The 24,223-nt window shown below is 36.6% G+C and overlaps 1 protein-coding gene across 6 annotated transcripts in view; it reads right to left on the reverse strand.

The window, feature by feature from the left end:
- Positions 1-15,860: 15,860 nt before the first annotated feature.
- Positions 15,861-24,223, reverse strand: part of L3MBTL3 (L3MBTL histone methyl-lysine binding protein 3) — an 80,834-nt gene continuing 72,471 nt past the window's right edge. For all 6 annotated transcript variants that reach the window (XM_087941260.1, XM_026705486.2, XM_087941235.1 and 3 more), the window contains 3 exons: positions 22,973-23,136; positions 18,654-18,716; positions 15,861-17,112 (listed from right to left, as the gene is read on the reverse strand). In XM_087941260.1, coding sequence (XP_087797386.1) covers positions 16,969-17,112; positions 18,654-18,716; positions 22,973-23,136 — 371 coding nt within the window. In that variant the 3' untranslated portion in view covers positions 15,861-16,968. The remainder of the gene's footprint in view (positions 17,113-18,653; positions 18,717-22,972; positions 23,137-24,223) is intronic.

Genomic DNA, 24,223 nt, shown 5'->3' on the forward strand with positions numbered 1-24,223 from the left:
CATGTAACTAGCTGCTTTCAGTAGGCATGATTGTACTATGTAAATATGAATGGCATGGATTATGTTAATGTTGTGGGATAGAAGCTTTGATTAGCCTTGCAAAAAAAGAGTTCCTATGCAGATCCTTTGGAGAAAGGGGGAACTGAGATACTAAAAATAATATATATTATTCTTCAAGCTACCATGAAACTATCTGAAGATGGAAATTGATTGTCGTTGCCAAGTCTGCAATGAGATAAATTTGGGAGACCTGGTTCCTAATTCTAATGGAAGATTGGTATGCCCTATTTCTTTCTCTTCGTAACTGTGTACTTATTCTGGAATATGTAGACAGTATACATGTTTTTATCCATAAATCAAGGAGTTCAATAAAATAAGTCATATATATTGAATGATCCATTGTATATAACCCTGTTTGAAATTATTCGTTTGGTAAGTAAATATAGCTTTCCTCCTGAGAAAGTTGGTTTTGGAATCTGGGAAAGACATTTATGCTTCCAAATTTGAATGCGGAGAAGTTACCCCGAAAGCCTTTTTTTCTTTGCCAAAGCTCACCCACAAAGTATTCATCATCTTCATATATTTTCACTTTCTTTAGATAAGTGGAGCCTAGTGGTTATGAATTGGAGGAAAGTGTTCTACAAAAACAAAACAGGACCTTTGCCATATTCCTGGCTTATATTGGCCATAATGCTCATTGAGTCTAAAAGCTAATAACTATAAGAACATCGATTAATCCTCTGATGTAATGAAATGGAAACAATATGCCTGTGATGGCGAACCTATGGCATGCCTAATTTTCGGCCTGTTTGAGGCCTTTTTTCAGCCTCCCAGGGACTTGAGGAAGGCCTCTGCAGGCCTTGCGGGCCAAAAAATAGGCCTGTTTTGTCAGTTCCTGTATTTCCGGAAATACTGGAAGTGATGAAATGGGCCAATTTTTCGACCTGCAAAGCCTGCAGAGGCCTTCCTCAAGCCACTGGGAGGCTGAAAAAGGCATCAAACAGGCTGAAAATCAGCTGTGAGGCACAGTGCAGATAAGAGGCCGTGGCAGGGATTGTGCGCGCATGTACAGGGAGTGTGTTGGGTGCTCACGTTGCCTTCTGGGTACTGGCATGTAAGTGCGCAAGCGCAAGCATATCCACAATTTTTGGCACAGGAGCCCAAAAAGGTTAGCCACCACTGCAATATGCTTTCCCAACCAATTGCTTATGGCAAAGTTTTCAGAGCACTGTTTCTGAATTGCTGCAAAAAGACTTTTAATGTCTTTTGGTCTGAAACATCTGCCTACTGGAAGCGAAAGGGAATAGAAGAGTAATTATTACTTGATTCTTTACTCAAGGGAAGATGGGAGCAGAGGTGTTCTCTTGGCATTCAGTGATAGGGTGGTCAAGAAGGCAATGCCAATTGATATGATTAAAACAACAGACAACCTGGGGCGGGGGAGACACTGTGGACTCTTCTCTCTGAGGAAGTTTCTTATAAAAAGTAGTTGAAATAATGGCACACCAGGCAAATCATTCTGGATTGTAATGCTCATTCATTTGCATTCACAGAATCCTCCCAAAGCAGAGGTGGTATTCAGCAGGTTCTGACCAGTTCTGGAGAACTGGTAGTGGAATTTTTGAGTAGTTTGTAATACTTTGTCACTGTTGTGGGAGAATTACTTTATATGAACTCCAGTTTAATTGACTCCCGGAATATTCCTGACCAATTCCTGTACCTAGATCAGAGCAAGCACACAGGCCATTCAATGAAGCTACCCAATTATCTATATATATCTACATCTACTTCTTGATGTTTATTCATTAAATGGCAGCAAAATTAAATATTTACCTTTCTCTGTTGGACGAATCCTAGCATTGTAACGTCCACATACCTTTTAATATGCTCTTTCCTATTGCAGTTTTCTTCATTTGCATTATTCAAAACATGTTGATAGGCCTCCAGCTTGGCAGTTATATTCTTTTTTTTTTTTTGAAAATTAAAAACATTCATATTTATTTTACAGTTTGCAAGATCTTTTTTTTTTTATTATAGCCTTTGATTTATGTCATATATACACCTATTCTATACATATATCACTATCTCATTATTATCAGTTAAAACTTTTCTCTTATGCCTTATGATATATAATTTATCTATGATTAATCCAATTATACCAACAATTCCAACTATCATAATATTGTGAAGTATCTTTGTTTTTTAGTGCCAGAGTCAGTTTGTCCATTTCTGCGCATTTTGAAATTTTATCAATAATCACTTCATCTGGTGGAATTTGATGTTGTTTCCAGTATTGTGCAAAGGCTAATCTGGCCGCAGTTAATATATGTATTGTTATATATTTAGCTTTTTGGGAAATTTGTTTGTCAAAGATCCCTAGTAGGAAGGACTCTGGTTTATACTCGATCTGCTCTTTTGTAATTTCTTCCAACCAAGTTTGGATTTTCTTCCAATAATTTTGGGTTTCTGTGCATGTCCACCACATATGGAAAAAGGTTCCTTCTTTTTTCTTACATTTCCAACAATACGGACTCATGTTGGGGTGCATCTTCGCTAGCCTCGAAGGAGGAAGATGCCATCTATAAAACATTTTATAAAGATTTTCCTTGTATGCTACCGATTTTGTGATCTTATTATTCCTGCCCCAAACTTTTTCCCATTCTGCTAGTGTAATACTACGTCCTACATTCCGACTCCACGCAATCATATTCCCTTTTACAATTTCTTCTTCTAATTCTGTTTCTAGTAAATAATTGTAAAATTTTGTTATGCTTTTTTTGTCCGGTCCTAATAAAATCTTATCTAATTGTTGAAGTTTGTTGTTAATTCCAAATTCTTTCTTATCTTGTTTGTACCTACTTTGAATCTGAAGATAAACCCATTGATCAATTTTTAGTCCCTGGTCCTGAATTTCCTGCCTCGATTTCAAATTTCCTTGTGGGTCGGCAGTTATATTCTTAGGAGAAATTTAATCATAAAATTTAGTTAAACGACATTGGTAGTTTTCTGATAAAAATTTAATAACAATTCCTTGATAAAATTACCGGAAATGTTTGTACTTTGTTTACTAGATTTCAAATAGAAAAATGCCCTGACATATAACAGAACAATAGAATAACAGAATCATTAAACTAAGCTTCCACTTGCTGATAATTTCAGATTCATGAGTTTGCTGAACTTTGAAGTTTTATCTACAAAAATATAAAGTTGGTGTCACGACTCCAATGAGGAACAGACTAGAGCTGAGACAGCTGAGATGCAATACGACCATAGTCTTTTAATTACCTTACATTGACTGTGTTACCATGTTGGCGTTATGATGAAAATTCCTCCAATGACTGACATCAACTTCCTGACAAGGAGTGGTGCAATAATGATGATTCATGGCTGTATGTCAAGAGGGTGATGGTGTAATAATGGTGCGGGGCAAATGGGGGATGGGGTGAATTGTCACTGGAGTGTATGGAATCATCGAGCAGGGGAAAGGTACAGTTACCATGTTTCTTTAATTTAAGGATGTCTGATGTTAGGCAGTGAAGGCAGCCGGAAGGTGGTTATAGTAATTATGTTATTATCTAAGATATAACATGTATAAATACACCTCTGGGTTGCAACGAAAACCAGAGCTGACTTTAAACATAATTTGATCGCTGTTACCTGTTCTTGTGGTTTGGGAGACAAATAAAAACTTCACTGAAGCTACACGAGTGAGTTGGTATCTTATCGTTCACCCCCTCAATATCAGATGAACAGCTGACAGTTGGTTTATTTAATCAAGGCTAGAATAGATATGTTGTTCTCTCTGGCAACACCTAATGAAACTTTTGTTGACATCAAGAATGAAAAGTTGAGGTTTCATGCATTTGTTTACTGATAAAAGATAGGATATGAGAAGAAGAAATTATTTGTTGTGCTTTAAGAGAAGGTGATAAGTTACTGAAATTGTACTTGTGATGAAATTACTAAATTAAAAAAAGGTAAGGCCTTCCTCACCATAAAAAAATTAACATAATTATATCGTTGTGTTTAAACAGAAGTTATAAACAATATTTGATTTTATTATAGGACTCTTGGCATTCAGCGAGCTGTAGAGAAAATAAATACATTCTTATTAATGAAAACAACAAAACACCAAAGAAGCAAAAGTGAATTAATGAGAAAAATCTGCTGAGTCTACATAAAAGTAGGTAAACATATTTGAATATTTGTAATATTGTCAAGAGGATTAACATAAGACCTTATATTTAAACTATTTTAAACTAATATGGTACTGCTGATTATTGAATAGTGACTTTTTGACTCTAAGACATCTTACCCTAAGGCAGGGGTATCACGTGAGGCATTGGGACTTTTTTCCCCTTTGCTAAACAGGGTATGGCCAGCACGTGATACATCCAGCCCATAAATTTGTCAGCCCTGCCCTAAGATATGTCCCAGCAGAATGAAATATTTATATTCATACTTTGGGGATGAGAAAGGTGTTAAAAAGAATCATTATAGCATTGTTCCTTGAATCGAGATACATATAGGTTGTAAGGAACAGGCCTGAAAGAGCATTCATTTAAAATAATACAAATGTTGGAAATTAAGGCCATCTCTACACCTGACTTTAACTCTGGACTAATGGCTTTATTGAATTAGATTATACTGTATATTGACCTTTGTATGCTGAATACTCTGCAGAATCCATAATATGAATGCACAGTGCTTTAATAACTTCGTATCCAAACTGCATGACAGGAAAGCATGATTTCTTATAAAGAACATTAACTTGAAAAAGAAACGCATTGTTGCATTCAGATGACTGAGTAGAATCTGCGGAATATTATTAGATGCACCTTATCTTTCTGCAGAACAAATTATGGTAACATAAAGATCTGGTTTTGTAATCAAGGTTGGTTTGTCCTTGATTATAAAGAAGCAATTGACAGGACTAGTTTTTAAAAATCCACAGGGTGTTAGCATTGAAACAGCTATTAAGAGTTGTGTCCTCTTCCCTTAATAGAAAAATAATCATCATGAAACATGTTTTAGCAAGATAGCAAGTATTACATTGAATCCATTCACATATTCTGCCCGTGTTTCCTTATGATGTCAAATGTATTAGCAGAGGGAAACTATCCTGATCATAATATGGGAATTTGGATAATTGAATTCTTGCTAGCTGACATGGTGAAGTACTGTGATGGATTGCTGTAAGTATGGCTGTTTTTAACATTCTGCCTTACGGGAGAAGCCTGATGTGAGGTGAATTTCTATAAGGATGATAATAAATTGATGTTTGCCTGCTGTGAACTTTATCTTGAAATGCTTGGAGGTAAGAGATAATTAATCATTAAGAGCTACCAAGAAACTGGAATCAAGTAGGGAAGCCTGAAGAAGAGTCCATTTGTTACTTCTGTTCTTTTGCAAAGCCACTTTGGTAAATTCTGGGAATGATGGCCTACGAATGTTTGTTTAATTTCCTACTCATCAATGTACATTGGGAAGGAGAAATAGGATTATATGTCCTGGACTAGAAAGAAGGTAAGAAAAAGATAATGTTTTTCTTTACCTGTAAAGTGGAACTCTAGATAAGAAATAGGTGCCATTCATAGGAAAGTTGAAGGGTATTTGCCCCTAACAATGTGGTGAATAGATTTGACTTGTCTGTGGTATAGATCAGCAAGTTGAAATAAGTGGAGAAAGATTAAGCTGAGAGTTCAGATCACTTTGTTTAGCTTAATTCTAACAAGTAGAATATATACTCCTTCTTTGGAAATGGGAAAATAAATGAGTGCATTGTATTCTTTAAAGTAACGCCATTGTATTAACATATTCAATAATGCTAAATTTTATTTTATTTCCTATTTGTAAGTTTGAAACAGTGATGTCTATGCTGGCTTGGGCATGTGAGGATGGCTTATGGGCGGATTCTGAAAGACCCTCCTGTATGGAGAATTAGTGCAGGGAAAGCGCCCTAGAGGGAGACCACAGCTGCGATATAGGGATATCTGCAAGAGGGATCTAAAGGCCTTGGGAAAGGACATCAACAGCTGGGAAACCTTGACCTCTTATGGTTCAGCTTGGAGGCTAAAGACACAGCATGGCCTTCTCCAATTCAAAGAGGAACTCATTCGGCAGACTGAGGCAAAGAGACAGTTCAGGAACCAGCAAAATCTGGAGACTGGAAAGAGGACAGACTGTTCTCATTGTGGAAGGGATTGCCACTCTCAAATTGGCCTTTTTAGCCACACTAGATGCTGTTTTAGGACCTCTTTTCAGAGCATGATGCCATAGTCTTTTGAGGCTGAAGGATGCCAAGATATTTGTAAGTATAATCTAATTTCTGCAGCTATGGTAGAGCAAGTATGTATAACCTTATAAGTGCCAATTTTTACAGCAGTTGGATTGGACAGGAGCATGATCAAAGGACATGAAGAAAGTTCCCAACTGCTTTGCAGGATGACCAAACAGCAATGATTCTCTTTTAGAAATGCTGAACTTCCAAACATAAAGGGTTTTGTTTGTAGTCCAGAATAGGGACCTGACTGCTAACTCCCCAGTAACTACCACATGAGACAATCATGTTTGTCTGATTTGATCATTTCTGCTTTATGCTTTGAGTAATATAGCATCTAAGGATAACATAGAAATGTAAGGAACATATAAACTCAAATTCTAACAGGGTCCCTTCCTTTAGGGTAAAAATATCGAGCTGATAGCCAGGAAGAATGGAAGAACAACTTAACTATTATCTATCACAGATGTTGAGTTAATTGGCATCCTGCATACAGATGTTGAGATAATTGGCATCCTGCATGTCATTCTGCAAATGTTGCCAGATTTGTTAGATTTTAAATTAACATTAGTAATAAGGCCTGAAGAAGAAAGTTGATGGCTAGTATCCAAAATATTTCTTAAGTAACACCTGGCAAATGTATAATTATTCTAGAAATCACTGAAAGATGTGCAGCATGGTAGTCAATATCTTACTGAAAGTTCAGTGAGAACAAATTTTATTCAGTTGATACTTAGCCCAATGTTTCTCAGGTATGTTTAAGATATGTTGACTTCAAGTCCCAGAATTTCTCAGCCAACAACTTAAAGCAGCTGAGGTTGACAACATTGCCCTACCTAAATTTATCTGGATCTAGAATCTAAGCAGGGTCTGGGATAGTAAGGACTTGGATAGAAGATAAATGCAAGTTGAAATAAATGGAGTTGGATAGAAGATAATTAGGGAATACTGATGTTGCAGATTAGACCAGGAAGTAAAAGAGTCATCTTAAAAGAAGCAATGGCAAACCACTTTTGCCCAGATGCATTCCTGCAGTCACCAGCAGTCAGGTGAATTGAAAGATTCCTGACCACAACAGGGATGGAGATGTTTGGTAGAGGAAATATAATGTATTATTAGAAGTAGTGAGATAATAAGTTTAACATGTAGGAAACATGAGAAGATGGTCTAATCTTGTATCATGATAACTTTTCTATAACTTTTTATTTTTTTATGATAATTTTTACCATCTGCTAGTCTCCAGACCTGCTGGATGGCATGAGTTATAAGAAATGTACTTCAACATGTCTGAAAGCTACCTTGAACAAAGTATTTCAGAAGATTGTATTACAACAGTCCAGGAAAACCTAAAAAGATAAGAGTTTTTTTTAAACTTGCTTCTGATAGATGTAGTCTGGATGCTTAGATAATTTATTCTGACTAGAAGACCCCTCTGAAAGGAGAAGCTAAATCAATGCTTAAGCAATAGATTTTAAAAGAGTCAAATAGTTTGCTTTTCCATATATATATATATATATATATATATATATATATATATATATATATATATATATATATATATATATATATATGTGTGTGTGTGTGTATGTATGTATGTATGTATGTATATACTATATATATTCTTTCTGTTCAATAATGTCACTGAGATTCCCTGCTGTTTTCCTGGCAACTGGTTCAGACAGAAAGACAGACAGACTGAACAAATACTAATTTTACTGCTATTTCTCTTTTTCTTGTTTTCTTTCGCATTTAAGTTAATACATTTAAATAAATTTAAGTTAATAAAATGAAGAATTTTAAACAAGTTGTCTGTGCACACAAGATGAATATATACATCCCATCATTTAGCAGTAGAACAATGTAGTGAGTTGTTTTCTGCAGGCATACTCTTTCCCTGATGACAAAAGTGGATTTCTGAATATTAAAATGAATGCAGTTCTATTTTATGGTTGTTCTCTTGAATTAAATAGGCAATTACATTTTTATGGAAGAGATGCAATAGATTGGGTTCTAATTTATTCATTTATATTCCCCCTCCCCACATACGTTCTACATTAACCTTCAGTTTTAAAATTGGAATACACTAAATGTAGGAAGTAATCTAGCAGTTTGTTCATGGGCTGGAATTAACATTCCTTTAAAACAAGTACTTTAGCCTTTTCCAGATTTTTGTCAACCCATAGCCCGAAGTTGAGTTGAAGCTCTATTGTAGGGCTGTCCAACTCCCGGCCTGCAGGCCAAATGCATCACATGCTGGCCACACCCACGCCTGGTTTAGCAAAGTGGGGAAAAGTCCCAATATGTCACATGACAATGCTGTGACGACATGAGTTTGATACCCTACTCTATTGGAATTGAGTAGAGTAATTGAAGTTAATCTGCTTGGGTTCTGTTGAATGCCCAGAATGGATCCTGAAGATACAGTACTATGTGTGAATGATAAAACTGCTGCATCTATCTTGCTTGCTCATCTTAGTAAGAAGGAGGCTCAGAAGTAAATGAGAAGATAATGGGGGGAATTTAGAAATCTTGCTCTTCTCATTCATTTTATGAGGGGTCAGAAAATAGAAAGTACTAATGGTCAGAGTTAAATTCAACCACCTCACACTACCTTGGGAGAGGTAGTAGGGATGATTTGAATCGGTTTGGAGAGGTGGTAGGGACAATTTGAATCAGTTGGCCCCACTCACGCCTGCCCGCCTTCTTCCTTTTAGAGACTGAGCCCCTCCCCCACCGCCACCCTCCAAGCCACGCCCACAGAGCTGGTAGGGAAAAAAATTGAATATCACCCCTGGGTCAAACCCATTTTTACTGTCTGTGCTGTAGAAGGAAAAGGCTGGATCTTTTTTTATTGAACCAAATAAAAACTACCTCCAACCAAAGCAACTAATTGAGAATGATGAGTCTTCTTTTAATTTCCAAAATGAATTCAAGATTGAATCCTAAAATTCTATTGATTTCAGTGGATCAGCTTTCTAATAATAATTTAAAACTCAGGAAGGAAAGCCTCCTTAAATGAAAAGGAATGGATACAGAGCGACTTCAGAAGTAGGAGGAAAATTGATTACATTTCTTCCATAAATGTCTTTAAACAAAATTACATTTTTATCCATATTTGATTTGGAATCATTATTTCTTCCCACCCAATTCCAGTACCAAATTTTATTTTGTGAGAGAATGCAGGAGAAGGGGGAGGACCTCAAAGCAAAGAGGACATTCTGTCCCATAACAGGTCCTGGACCTGTAGTGTTTTTAACATTCTTAATTAACTCTGCATGGACAGTAATTGAAGATATGTCTCTCGGTTGTTCTGAAGAGTTGAATTTGTCCCTGGTGAATACTCTTATTCCTGTTTCCTTGGTCACAGTGATTTGCCATGGGCCTTTCCCAGCATATTTTTCAACTTTCCACTGTATCCTACATCCTGGTATTTTCTAGAGAATTTCCACTCAAACACCAACAAAGCCAAACTTTTAGCTTCAAGCTCAGATAAGATATAGCAGGTATTGCTACATTCTGGGACTCTTAGACGATTTTCTACTAGATATTTATTTATCAATGGCTGTGTGTAACTTCATTTTATTGGCATATGTGCAAATAAGGGAAGTGTTTGATGAATAGAATACCTCTGAGCTGAGGGATGAGGCAATTGAAGTTTGAATGCTTAGAAATGATAACGTTTTCATAGAAAGATATACTATGGAATAAGATCCTGGAGATAATGAATAGAAAAGAGCCTAGCCTTCCCCTACCTGGTGATTTCCAGGTGTGTTGAAGCCTTAATACAGTGCTTCCCAAACACTTTCCTTTATTTATCCAAATCTGCTTATTAGAAAGTCCTTTTTATTCAATGTAGGTAAAACACTTTATGAATTTAAATATCCCTGTTATGATTGGGTAATGGGTTTGTACAGAATTTTGGATAAATTACCCAGGTTTGGGAAGTACTTCCACAATGGCTAAAATAACAGGGAATTCTGGAAACTCCAATCTTCATCTGGAAGATACCCAGATTCTGCTAAAATATTCCCGATGTATCCTTGATTTTTGCAATTTGATTTCTACAAAAAAAGCTCTAATGAAACTGGGGTTAATCATGTTAGTTTTGAATGAAATGGTGCTCTTAATACCTTTGATTGGTTGCAGTGTACATTAAGAATCTATCTAGTCTTAGCTTATTTTTTTTTAAAAAAACCATAGTTCTCTCTAGTTTTAAGGAACTTAATCCTGTTTTTTTTATGTATGCTAATTCAGTTTTAAAGCTACTCTTGATAATTACTAGTTGTATTATCCTGTAGTTACTGGTGAGATTAGATTTAGTTAGTAACACTATAATAATCTTTTTTTAGTTGCTTTAAAAACTGCTCAAACCAATGTTTAAATTACTTAATTGTGGTGATTATAAGGAGGGATTCTTTTTCCAGATAATTAAATACATAACTAAATAGGCACCAAATTGGCATCAAATAAGGCATTTCTGGTCCAGGAGATAAAGATAAATAAGTAGTTTTTTTAATTCTCTGGAATGTACTTAAGGTTTCCAGTTTTCCAGTGATATTATGGATGGAAATATGCTTACAAAGGGATGCCTTTGTCTGCTAAGCAACTACATTTGGCAGGATCCAGGAGATGTTTTCTGTTGTGATGGTGCCAGCCCTTTGGAAGATCACATTGCCTCCCCAGTGAGACTGGCACCCTTCTTGATGTCCTTCTGGAAGTCTCTTAAAACTTGGTTATGTCAATGGACACAGATAAACCACCAAGTGCATCAATGATCCTCTAAAACAGGGCTGTCAAACTTGCAGCCTGCGGGCTGGATGCGTCATGCGCTAGCAATGCCCACATCTGGTTTAGCGAAGGGGAAAAAAGTCACGATATGTCACATGACAACGTTGTGATGACGCGAGTTTGACACCCTGGCTTTAAAAGGATGCAAATGACCAGCTGTCTGAAAGGAATATAAATCCTTCTATTCCCTATTATTCTGTCAGAGCTGAAGAAGCTTCTTGGATGAGAAACAAAACATCTTCACAGAAAAACAAGAAAGTCCAGCTGCCACCTTAAAAAGCAGCTTTGGGATAACAGACTTGGAGGCTTCACCAAAATGGAGTTTTAATGATGTGGCTACATTTGAGTGTAACATCTATGCTATTTTTACCTTTTAGGTTTTTTTAATTATAATAATTTTTATGTTTTAATATTATTTTTCTAATTATTGCTTTTTATTTTATTGCACATTGCCCAGAGTCAGGTTTCTGTGGGGTGGGCAACATGTAAATATCATAAATACATATCCAAAGAGTAGATTAGAAAGGCAGTTGGTGGTGGCAGGATCCTACTTTGGCACCTATCCATTGCTTGGAGCCACAATAACACTTCATTTCATTTAACAGAGCTGTCTTGGATTTAGGGGTACATTACTATTTTCCCACTTATGACCACTCTCAAAAAATGCATTTTGGTAAAATTAACGAATGCACAGCCCAGCAAATTAACAGTGTTCACAGTGAGGAATCTGACACTGGGATAAATGAAAGCTTGGTTTGAAATTCATGGGATGAAAGAGAGAAGAGTAGGATAATAAAATGGCCATAACTAGGAATAAAATGATAAATCCTCAGAGTATTCCAACTTTAAGAAGTCTGCAGGGGCACTTCTTAATTATTACTGTACAGTTCATGCTTCAGCATGTTCATTAAAAAAAAACCAGCATTTGTGCTTATTAGAATAATGTAGACTCCAACTGTGATTTTTCTAGCAGACGAGTCATATTTATTACCTTGCCATTTTATTGTTGGCAACATAAATGGTTTGCACTAGTGATCATTGCTTCACACTTCCCATTGATTAATGTAGTGCAAAAATAACTGTCTCTACAACGCTACCACTTTCACACGTATTGGCCACACTACTTATGTTTCTGGGTTTTTTAGATAACAAAAAAATGTTGTGCTACACACAGCAAACTTTCATCCCACCTTGCATTTTTTGAACAGTTTTATGTTTTCCTGCCAAGATAGTGATCCTCATATAACTTCTTTTTGTGACCTCTCAGCTGACATTCAGGTTGTGCCTGCTGCTTAAAACAGTAGCCGAAGAGTGAATCTTAACCATGCCTTTTTCTTGAATGGGAAAAGTTTCTTAAAATCCCTTTTCTGAATTATATCCTCTTCCTCCCTCCCTTTAGCTATTTACAGAGTTTCAGTTTCTAATGTACCAGGATATTTATAAGAAAGCCCTTGAGAATTTGGAACTATATGCAGAGAACACCATTAACAACATACTGGGTGAGGAACATTCAAATTGATGTTGTTTATGAAAAAAAAACATATATATACTTGAAATAATATATTTGGAAATGTATGAAAACATTTGGAGATAGTATAACAGTTTGGAATTCAAAACTTTAAATGAACAATATTCAATCATAATTTTAGAAAATCTAAACTAAAATTAGCAAACTTCGCCTCCAAAAGGGCACTGGGAAATAGCTTTTCATCCCAGATTCATTATGTTGTATTCTAAGTAGAATCTAAACCAGTGTTTTTCAAACATGGCATCTTTTAAGATGCGTGGACTTAAAACTCCCAGAATGCTGGCTATGGCATTCTGGGAGTTGAGATCCAGACATCTTAAAGGTTGCTAAATCTGAAAAACCTTGATTCTATAGAATTGGGGGTGATGGTTAATTTTTCATTCTAAAGATACCATCATGTGTCACATTAACAATATATGGAAATTATCTCCCATCTTATTATTATATCAAGCACTAAGGAGAAATTCCAAATTTATTCTGCTATGACATTCTTGAAAATTTTTGACTACTGATATAATCCTGGAATTTCTCCCCCTCCTCCCCCCCAAAATCTTTGCCAGATAGGCATACCTTCACTTCTGTCTAATGTGTTGGGGGGAAAGTAGCTTTTCTTTTCATACCTGGTATTAATTAGGAGATATGTAAAGAGCTGGTGCATAGCCTAGACCAGTGCTTCCAACCTTTTGGGCACTAGGGAGCAGTTTTGTAGAAGACAATTTTTCCACAGACTAGGGAGCAACTTGCAACTTAGATCCCTTGCATATTTGTGCAATTTACAGTAGGCTTTGTGCTTCTAATTTAATCTTACACCTGATGATCTGAGGTGGAGCTGAAGCAGTATTGCTAGTGCTGCGGAAAAGCTGTAAATTTAGATGAAATTTTGCTCACTTGCCACTCACCTTTGTGTGGCCCCGGGGGATTGGGAACCCTTGCCTCAGAGAACAATAAACTATTTTTTTTCCTTAGATAGTATCTTTGGTAAAAGGTGTTGGTCGTTAAAATTACTAAAACTATGTGATTGTTTTCCTTTTATGCTCTTTGACAGTAACCTGAAATTCTAAGCAATAATTAATTGCTTAGTATTAAATACAAGGATCAGCAGTTCAGTCTCCTGTTTGGTAATGATCTTATTACTTAGCCAGCTTTTTCAGTTTGTGCGGTCATTTCTGGGTTAAATGATAAGCACCAAGGAAAGAGATGCTTTCTCTTACATAAAGACTGCATTTACTTCTGACATTTCAGAATGCAATTGTTCTCTGGGGGTGGGTGGGTAGTAATAGTTCATTAAATACAAAGCGCCAAATAATTCTAAAGAGAGCCAGTTGCTGTTAGAATATATGGAATTGTACTGTTAGAAGGCAAAAGCCTCCTTAACACCTTCTAGCCCAATGGTGGGCTGGATAGGGACAGGTATAAGCCTGGTTATGGCCCATGGACCATAAAATGCCTATGTCTGTTCTAGCCAGATAATACTGTAACCTTGGCCATGTCTGACTCCAGGAAAGTCCAGTCACAACATTAAAAAAAACCCACCTGAACTTTTTAGCCAAGCTTGATTTTTTTTTTTTTTGAGGAAACTGATAGGAAGTTGGCAGAAATCAGTAAATCAACCAAACACTACAAAATCCCCTCAAGATATGGAAATCCTTTACAAACATAGCAAGATTCCCCAAACCTGGATCCATCACCCAAGGTCAACACAAAAGATGATAAAATTGGCCAAGGGGACAACCCATTCAGGTAAACATTTCTTTCAGGATACCATAAATTATACCTATTTAAAAACAAAAAATCCTTTCCTCTATGTGACCGCCACCTCCTGCTGCAATGTTAATTAAACAGAAAGCTGGTTGATAGGGTAAATGAGTGGAAAAACCACACAAGCTCAACAGGGTATCTAACCAAGCATCCTCTTTTGTCCATCCAGCTAATTAGTTTCTAATATTTCTCAGATGGGTCTATGGTGCTCTCTGAGCAAGGTCCCCTCATTTCATCCCTGAGCTACAAATATTCTTCTTTATCAATCCCTAGAGGTCAGACTCTATCCTTGGGAGAGGAGCAAAGGAAAGGTTTCTCTATTAAGGTAACTACCTCAAAATTTCAAGTTCCTAGCCTATCTTTTGACTGCTATACTGCACGTTATGCTATTGAAATAATGTCTGCCTCTGTTCCAAGTAACTTATTCCCTGTGTTCTATGGAGGGCCTGGCCTAGATATGAATCCAGAAATTTCTTCTAACAGTGCATAAAGCATGCTAGAAATTGGAAGACTCTTGAGTTTTAGTCTTGCTTTAGACACACAGTCGGGTGACCTTGGGCCACTCTCTCTCAACCCTAGGAAGCAGGCAAGGGCAAACCACTCCTGAGAAACCTCGTCAGGAAAACTGCAGGGGTCAACACTGACTCAAAGGCACCCACTTCCCCCCAAAGGAAAGATTATAAAGAGCCAGTTTAGTGTAATGGTTGATAGTATCAGGCTAGAAATTGGCGGAGTGAATTCTGATGTTGCCTTAAGCATGGGCCAATAATTTTCTCTCAGCCCTGGGAAGAAGTCCAGGGCAAACTCTTTTCTGCCATGAAAAATGCAGGTTGCCAGGAGTTAAAACAGATTCCAGGCACATATACCCATAATTGGTAAATGAATTAGGGGAATAAAGGTAAGATCCTGAATCTGCTTCCCGGTTTTGTAGGTTGAAAATGCAGCATCCTGGCAAAACAGCTATCTTCATGCTATTCTCCTTGCCCTGAATCATCTCATGCCAGGAATTTTCCAAATAGCAGGGCAGGAGAAAGTTATGACCAATTCACATATCTTTGCAGGCAGACTCACAAAGTATATGACATGGGCTAAAGGAGGGGTAGGCGACTATTTCTCTGCTAAGAGAAATGATGCTCTCAAATGATGATTTGAGAGAATGATGATGTTCCTAATTTTTCATTTTTCATCTATGCAAGTCAAGCCAAGATTTGTGTAAACATAGGTTTATGGATACTTTTCTAAACCAGGTGAAAGTGTGAAAAAGTTGCACTAGAAATAAAATCCCATTGAATGTGTGTGTGTGTGTGTGTGTGTGTGTGTGTGTGTAGATGTTCTTTGAGAGAAGGGTAGAAGCTGAGCCATAGCTCTGCTGATCTTCTTGCTTCCAATTGATCTTTGGAATTCCATTTCCCGAAAAACTGTAAAACACACTTAAGCATTTTGGCTTCTCTCATCTTTGAAGGAAACTGTTCACCACAACTTTCAGTGAAAACTAAGACAAATGGAAAAATATGACTGTACTAATATTGATACAAACCAACTGCATGAAAAATGAGTCATACAAAAGTTCTTTCACATTTTGGCAGTTATGAAGCGTAACAATTTTAAATGCAATTTTAAGTGTAAAAAGTCAGAACAAAATATAAAAGATGCAACGTTTATAAAAAAGACTGAACAGAACAATGTAATATAACCCTTAATGATCTTTTTCACATTGCTTTCTATTGCACATGTTAAAGTCAAGTGACCTAACTTTTACAAATTCCTTTTAAATTGGATAGAACTGTTTTAACTTTTCCCTTACTGCTATTTTTAGATTACTGAGTTAATATTCCTGTTCAACCAATTTAATTCTTTATAAAAAGGTGTTTTTTTTACAGTGCAGGATTATTTTTATTCTGCATATGCACATTTAATTTGTATCTCTTTTCATAGAATGAATTAAAGTAATATAATGCAACATGAAATATAATTACATTAACCTTTTGTAGTTCTTATTAATAATTTCATACCAAATATGCTACTGGAAGTATTTCTTTTTCTTTTAACCATGCAAAAATAATTAAAAAAAACAGCACTGATCTTCAGCAATGTTTTCTTAGAATAAACCAACCAGAATCCACAGCAATTTTCAGTGTAGTGCAAAATTAATGAGTTAACCATTTCCATTAACTAACTGCATCCCAAATATTTTTAAATTGTGAACAGTTTCTTATGAAAATGGTCAAATAGGACAAAGAGATTAACTAAGCCCAGTGGGTGAATTCACAAAGTATATATTTTGTGATTCCTTAAAAAAGGCTAATATAACCATGATTCTAATATGTTCCCTTAGTTACTGGTTCCCCAATTAAATTAAGGTGGCTAATTATAGAAAAATTAAAACCACCAGGTTGACAAACTTTACGTACCTGCTCTATTAAATTTTTATCTTGCTAAAAACCTTAAGCACTTCTCAGAAGTGTCCAGTTGCCCTAGTTTTTGGAAAGTATCTTTATTTCATGCACTTAAGACTTTTTCCCTTTGAAATGTTTATCCTAGGTTATCTTTCTATATCTTTGTGCTTTGGCTAAAACATTGGCTGGAGTGCAGATGTTGTCCTGTAGACCTTTTATCAGAGTTCATTATGAGAGTTTTTATCAGCAGCTTTGAACATCAGGATGGAATTGAAGATTTTTAGGGCTGGTCCCAGTTTAATGCTCATTATTTTGACAATGTCTGCTTGAGTCATTAGAAGAAAAGCTTCCCCATCGATTTGCTGAAAGGAAAAACCAAATCTACATGTTAATGACTCCACACAGTTATGAATGTACTTTCAACTCTATAACAATAATTTAAAATGGGATCAATCTATTCACTTCAGATATAGCAAAATGGAATTTGTTAATCTTAAGAGTGAATTGAATTCACCTTGTTCATTGCATAAGAAATATTCCTCAGTGATGCTTATCAACTTTCCCCACAAAGACTGCCATTGCTCCAGCCTTTCTAGTTAGCATAAGTGATTCAGCTATAAGAACAGAGGTCAGGATGGCTTTTGTAAAAGCAAAACAAAAACTATTCCAGAATTCTTTGAGCACTTGTTCAGCTCATGCCAATAAATATCTAGTTAAAAGTTTATTTTAAATTGTATCAAAGGACTAAAGGGATGTGAGGCTAATAGGAATAATTTATCTCCTAAAATACAGAAGCAAGCCAGAAGCACGTTGTTTGCAATATGCAGAAGGTCTATGAAAAAGCTTCAGAAGAAGTGCTCTGGAATATGCTGGAATATGTACAAAGCTCTGCTCCCATTCTTCAAAAAAATTGCATCGCTGAAGCTGTAATTTCTTCTGCCTGTGTAAGCAGGCACAATCACTTCAAGCAAACTCAAGATGAGCTATTTGTGTTGGTTCCAAAGCCTCTTTTCAAAGGATTATCACAGCCTTCATATGCAGCTTCGGAAATCTGTCACATTCCTGCATGCCAATTATAAGTCACTAGTTGAGTTAAAATAGGATCCACAGTAAAGTTATTATACTATATCCCATCCTTCAGAGAAATCTTGGTATTTTAAATTACGGCGTTATAGAAATATTGTTTTCCTAAATGTTCTCTTTATCTTAATCAAGTCAACAATGGCATCAAAGCCCCTGGGTTAGTTTAGTCTTCCCCTTTTTTTCATTTCTTTACAAGTAATAAATATAGATGGAGGACTTCATGTCTTCCTGATAGCATTGAATTACAATTATGAGCACTGCTTACATGCTGGTTGGACTAGAACTAGATTAGCAACATTTTAAAATTCCCACGTCTATTATGTAGGCAATAAATAACATCCCAATATATTGAGTGGGCACAACTGATTAAAAAAGGAGATTAGTATTAATGCCCTATTTCTTTTTTACTGAACGCCTCGCTTTGAAGAATAATTACTCTCTGAAATGTATGTCACGTTGAAACTTTGAACTTGCAAGGCATTTACACATTGCCATATGCATATAACATTGTCACATAATTTAAAGCAATATTTTAGATATTCTAACAAACAATGCCTTTAAAAAATGCATCCTTGATGCAGGAAAGAATAATTCCAATTCCAGTTGAATTTCTAGGGCAAAATTAATTACACATTTTATTTCACTGAAGTCAGTTTTAAGACAATTTGGTGAAACCATGCTGAGAGACTGTCTTCAGAAATGAAATTAAAACAGGGCTGATTTATTGTAGACATATTATCTTTTGCCAGTTAAACATTATATGAAACCCTGTAAGAGTGCTGAACCTTGATCACCCAAAGGACTGATCCACTATACTCACCTCATCTTTGAATACTTTGCCATGCTCCTCACAACCTGGCAAACTCCGAATGAACTCTGAGACCTGCCAAGCAATTTTAACAAAATTAAAAAGTAAGAATAATAGAATAGCTGTTCGTTTAGCTCTTCATCTTGCTTCTAGATGGCAATGGTACTATGGCTTCTTCCAATGTTATAAATAGCAATGGTCAAGCTGTCTAAACTCTATACTCGACTTAATCTTTTTTAGTCTTGTTTAAAGTCCTTGATTTAGAACTATTTTTAGTGACATTTGACATTACAATGGCACTGAAAAAAGTGAATTGTGGCTGGTTTTCTCACTTTTAAGCACTGTATTTCTTCATGGTCATGTGATCAAAATTCAAATGGCAACTGGTATATATTTATGACAGTTGCACACTCCTGTGAGTGATCATGTGCTCACTATGTGTAACCTTCCCAGCCGGCTTCCGCCAAGCCAAGCCAATGGGGAAGCCAGATTCACTTAAAGATTGCATGGTTCACTTAACAACTTCAGTGATCCACTTACTTGTGGCAAAGTTCATAAAATGGGACATAACTACCTTACTTAGTAATAGAAAATTTGGAGCCAATTATAACAGATAACAGATCATCAGAGTTGGAAGGGACCTTGTAGGTCATTTAGTCCAACCCCCGCCCAAGCGGGAGACCCTACACCATTTCTGACAAACGGTAGTCCAATCTCTCCTTGAAAGTCTCAAGTGGTGGTGCTCCCACAACTTCCGAGGGCAAGCTGTTCCATTGGTTGATTGTTCTCACTGTCAGAAAGTTTCTCCCTATTTCCAGGTTAAATCTCTCCTTGTTCAGTTTCCATCCATTATTTCTTGTCTGGCCTACAGGTGCTTTAGAAAATAGCTTGACCCCTTCCTCCCTGTGGCAGTCCCTCAAATATTGGAAGACTGCTATCATGTCTCCCCTGGTCCATCGCTTCACTAGGTTAGCCAAGCCTAGTTCCTGTAACCGTTCTTCATATGTTTTAGTCTCCAGTCCCCTAATCATCCTGGTTGCTCTTCTCTGTACTTTTTCTACAGTCTCAACATCTTTTTTGTAATGTGGTGAACAAAACCGGATGCAGTACTCTAGGTGTGGTCTTACTAAGGCTTTATAGAGTGGTATTAGTATACCTCCCTTGATCTTGATTGTATCCCTCTGTTAATACAACTTAGGATTGCATTAGTTTTTTTGGCGGCGGCTGCACACTGCTGGCTCATATTTAGCTGGTTGTCCACTAAGACTCCAAGATCCCTCTCACAGTTACTGCTATTGAGCCTGGTTTCACCCAGTCTGTATGTGTACTTTTGGTTTTTCTTGCCTAAGTATAGGACTTTACTTTCCTCTACATTGAATTTCATTTTGTTAGATATGGCCCAGTGTTCTAGTCTGTCAAGATCCATGTGGATCTTGAGCCTATTTTCTTGGGTGTTAGCTATTCCTGCCAGCTTAGTGTCATCTGCAAATTTGGTAAGTTCCCCTTTTATTCCCTCATCTAAGTTGTTAATGAAGATATTGAAGAGTACTGGGCCTAAGACAGAACCTTGTGGCACCCCACTGCTTACTTCCCTCCATGTAGACTTAGACCCATTAAGGACTACTTGTTGAGTATGGTTTGCCAGCCAGTTGTGAGTCCATCTAGTGATGGTGCTATCTATTCTACTTTTTTCTAGCTTACTAAGAAGTAGGTTGTGGTCCTCTTTGTTGAATGCCTTGCTGAAATCTAAATATATTATTTCCACAGTATTTTGCTGGTCTACTAATTTAGTCACTGTGTTGAAGAATGAAATAAGATTGGTTTGGCATGATCTGTTCTTAACAAACCCGTGCTGTTCAACCCTAACTGGGGAGCTCTAGAAGTACTACCTGTAACAGCATTTTGTCTACATATCATGCATTCCGCCTCTTCAAATTTACTGATGTAAATAATGTCAATGAAGCAAGATTGCTATTTAGACTCTAAGCCCCACCGCAACTCCATCAATGCTCCTTCCCTGCAGCACGGTCATATTCCTGGGATGAATGATCAAAGAAAAATGGGAGTTATATCCTGAAAGTAAATAGTTCTAGTGGGATCATTCAAGCCATGAAAGTCATCCCTCTGCCCAGCTAAGACAAACAGGCACCTACTGTATATCATGTAACAGCAATATAGGAATGTCTATGGAGATTCTCAGTCATCCAGGTCATGGCTGTCCCAAAGGTGCTTTTTTTCAAGAGGCAACTAGACTTTTCTGGTTTTTCTTTGAAGACGTTTCGCTTCTCACCAAGAAGCTTCTTCAGCTCTAAATGAATGGTGGGGAATGGAAGGATTTATACTCCTTGCCAACAGCTAGTCATTTGCATTCTTCTGCTAAAAGAATGCAAATGACCAGCTGTCTGCAAGGAGTATAAATCTTTCCATTCCCCACCATCCAGTCAAAGAAAAACCAGAAAGTCCAATTGCCTCTTGAAAAAAGCACCGTTGGGGCAGCCATATAGGAAGATGTTGGAGATGAAGGCTCACTTTAGTGACAATAGCAAAGCCATAAAGAATGGGAGAAAGCAATGATAGACCAACTGATATTTTACCAAGAATATTAAACTGATACACAAAATAAAGTGATTGATGAGATAATGCAGGATTATGGCCTCCCAGGTTGGATGGCCTTCAACACACTATTGAGGAAGTGTTGAGGATCTTTTCAAGAATTAATGTTGATCAGTACACAGCTAGAGTAAAGCCTTCAGGACATTCAGGAAAAGAAATTCAAAGTTGCAAAAAACTGTGGTGGAAACATGGAATTTAAGAAGCAAGAACATAAGAAAGCTGAATACAATGAAAGATGAAAGGAATGGATTGTATGTTGACATCTGTAGCACCAGCAAAATGAAATGGATTCTTTCAATCAGAAGAACATACTGTTTACTACTCAAAACATGAAAAAAGAAGGAAAAATGTTGCTTTCATAGGAAGGGAAAACTGAGTAAGTCTGGGAACAGAACATTACAGAGAGTCTAGCAACAAAACAGGCCTGTTTCATCCAAAACACCATGAAAAGAACAATGTGAATTGCTTCCAATTTGCAGGATTAACATTCAGAGTAAAATAGTCTGAAGGAGAAATAGAGCATTCCAAGATTTCCTAAAATATCTCTAGAATGGGGTTAGACATATGTAGAAGGCTGAATCTCCTGAAGAAGATACTTATCTTTGTGACATGTACTAAAATTATCCTGAGCTAAGGTACAAGATGAATATAATCTGCCATTAAACTTGAAATTCAATTTATTGAAATTAGGGTGAGCCGTAAGGAGGCAAATGCAGAGCCAAAGCACTAACACACGTCATCTGTGAGATTGTGCACTCCAGGCAAAGGAATCAGGCATTGGAATCTCTATTCTCTCACTTCTATGGCAGTAACAGAGGGGGAAAAAATGGAAGCAAGCTCTCTTAAAAGCATATTCAGAAAGCGGATGTGATTGCAGAGGTTTTAGGAGCAGAAGGACACCATAAAACAGGGATGTCAAACCAGCAGCGTCATGTAGTCACATGACATATCGTGACCTTTTTTCCTTCACTAAACGGGATGGGTGTGGCCACTGTGACACATCTAGCCCACAGCCCATGAGTCTGACACCCCTGCCATAGAAGGTCAGTAGTGGAGTTGAGTGTGCTCTCACTTTCAGTCAGACCTATTTCACTAGGCTGTACCTGAATAGGGGGAAAGCTACGTACAGTATGCCATCTTGGGTGGTGAATGACCAGTGGGAAGTAAATTTAGCAAATCAATAAAAAGGGCAATACAAAATACCTTTCTCCTGATAAAGGAAGAAAAAAAATAGCCCATAAATAGATCAGTATTCACTTTCACTAGCCTACTTTATTATGATAGATAATAGCATCCCCTCCTAATCACTACTAAAATATAAAAAGGCAAAATAGAAATATGCAATGAATATATCATCACAATGGATTAAGATATATCCTATTCTAATAGAGCTCCATCAAGTAATATTAGCTGATGGTGAATAAAAATTCCATTTTTAAAAATATTTTTATTAAATATATAAAAACATTCAAGAAAAAAAAGAGGAAGGAAGGAAAACAACCAAGGAAATTAAAATAGATGACTTCCGACCTTATTAACAAACCCACTGTCTCCCCTGCCTCTTAAATCTTCCAGAAATCCCTTCATCCTCTTATTTAATTCTTACTCTTCTCAATAATTAAATCCATAAATCATTGTTTCGGTTTTTTTTTTCTTTAGCAAAAAGTCCATTAAAGTTTTTCACTTTTTTAAAGTGAAAATTCCATTTTAAGACATACCTCGTCTGTGCTCCATTTAGAAACTTTACTGGCAGGAATCCCAGCTACTGTAGGAAGGAGCTTACTGTGCTGTTCCCACCGCAATGGAAATGCAGGAATTGTGAGCTTGGAAGATAAAATGACTGGCTGTAGATGGGAACTTCTGCTATTGGTTTCCTTCCTGTCTGCAAGCAATAATAAAACAAGTTTTGTTATTGTACATATGATATGAAGACACTTGTAAAGTATGTTCAGTATAACATACTTGGCCCATTTGACTTATTACTAAATGGCATTAATTAATGAATATATCTATAGAGTATCAGAAATACTCTAATCTGTACTAATTATGTCTGAAATAGATATATAACTACATTTTCTTGAACACAGTTTAAACTACCTTATGTACTTATCTTCTTTGAAAAACAATGGAAACTGCTCAGCCATCATTTCCCCCTGCATTTTGAAAAAACTATACCATTGCTTCAGCTCCCAATGGTAGTTGGGATGTTCCTAGTTCCTTCTCTTAAATATTGCCATCTTATGGGAGCTAGGAAGTGTATCTTTTCGTTCAGTAGCCCCTGCGCTATGGAACACTTTGCCCCCTGAAGATCTACCCTTCTAGTCTTCTGTAAAGCACTGAAAATTTAGGCGGACCTGCAGACACTGGGATGAAGGGATTATACATCAGAAGTTTCACTTGGTGCCAGGATTTTGTTTTTGGTTTTAATAGTTTTAATACAGCTTTTGTGTTGTTTTAATTTTTGCTTCAAAGCCGTCCAGAATTTGTTATATGATGGGCGGTGTATAATGCTGTGATTGTCACTGTTTTTCTTTTTTAAAAATCCTAAGCCTGAAATTTCTCACTGGGCACTCCTGTACAATATTTTGTTCAATTTATCTCCTTTTTATGGTTGTCCATAAATGCCAATTTCACAAACCCACCACACACTAGTCCTGGCTGAACAATTTACTGCAACTTATAACTGGTCACTCACAACCCACCTAACACCTCTACATTCTCCAATGTGAGATTGCTTTTCCTTCCATTTTTACAGATCAAATTCTGCATTCTTTCTTTGTCTACAACTACTAGTTTGATGATAATAAAGATGATGATGATGACATCATCTACTTTGTTAGTATGTTTGTGTTCTGTAAACTGCCTAGCGCCCCGTGGGATTTAAAATAATCCTATGTCTTTAAATAAAAAAATAATTAAGTAAATTCCATCTTTAGTCACTTAGTATTAATCATTATTTGTATGTTTAC

The sequence above is a fragment of the Pseudonaja textilis genome, chromosome 1 (assembly GCF_049901715.1).
Source record: "Pseudonaja textilis isolate UNSWEBS1 chromosome 1, rPseTex1.2, whole genome shotgun sequence".
Lineage (NCBI taxonomy): Eukaryota > Metazoa > Chordata > Lepidosauria > Squamata > Elapidae > Pseudonaja > Pseudonaja textilis.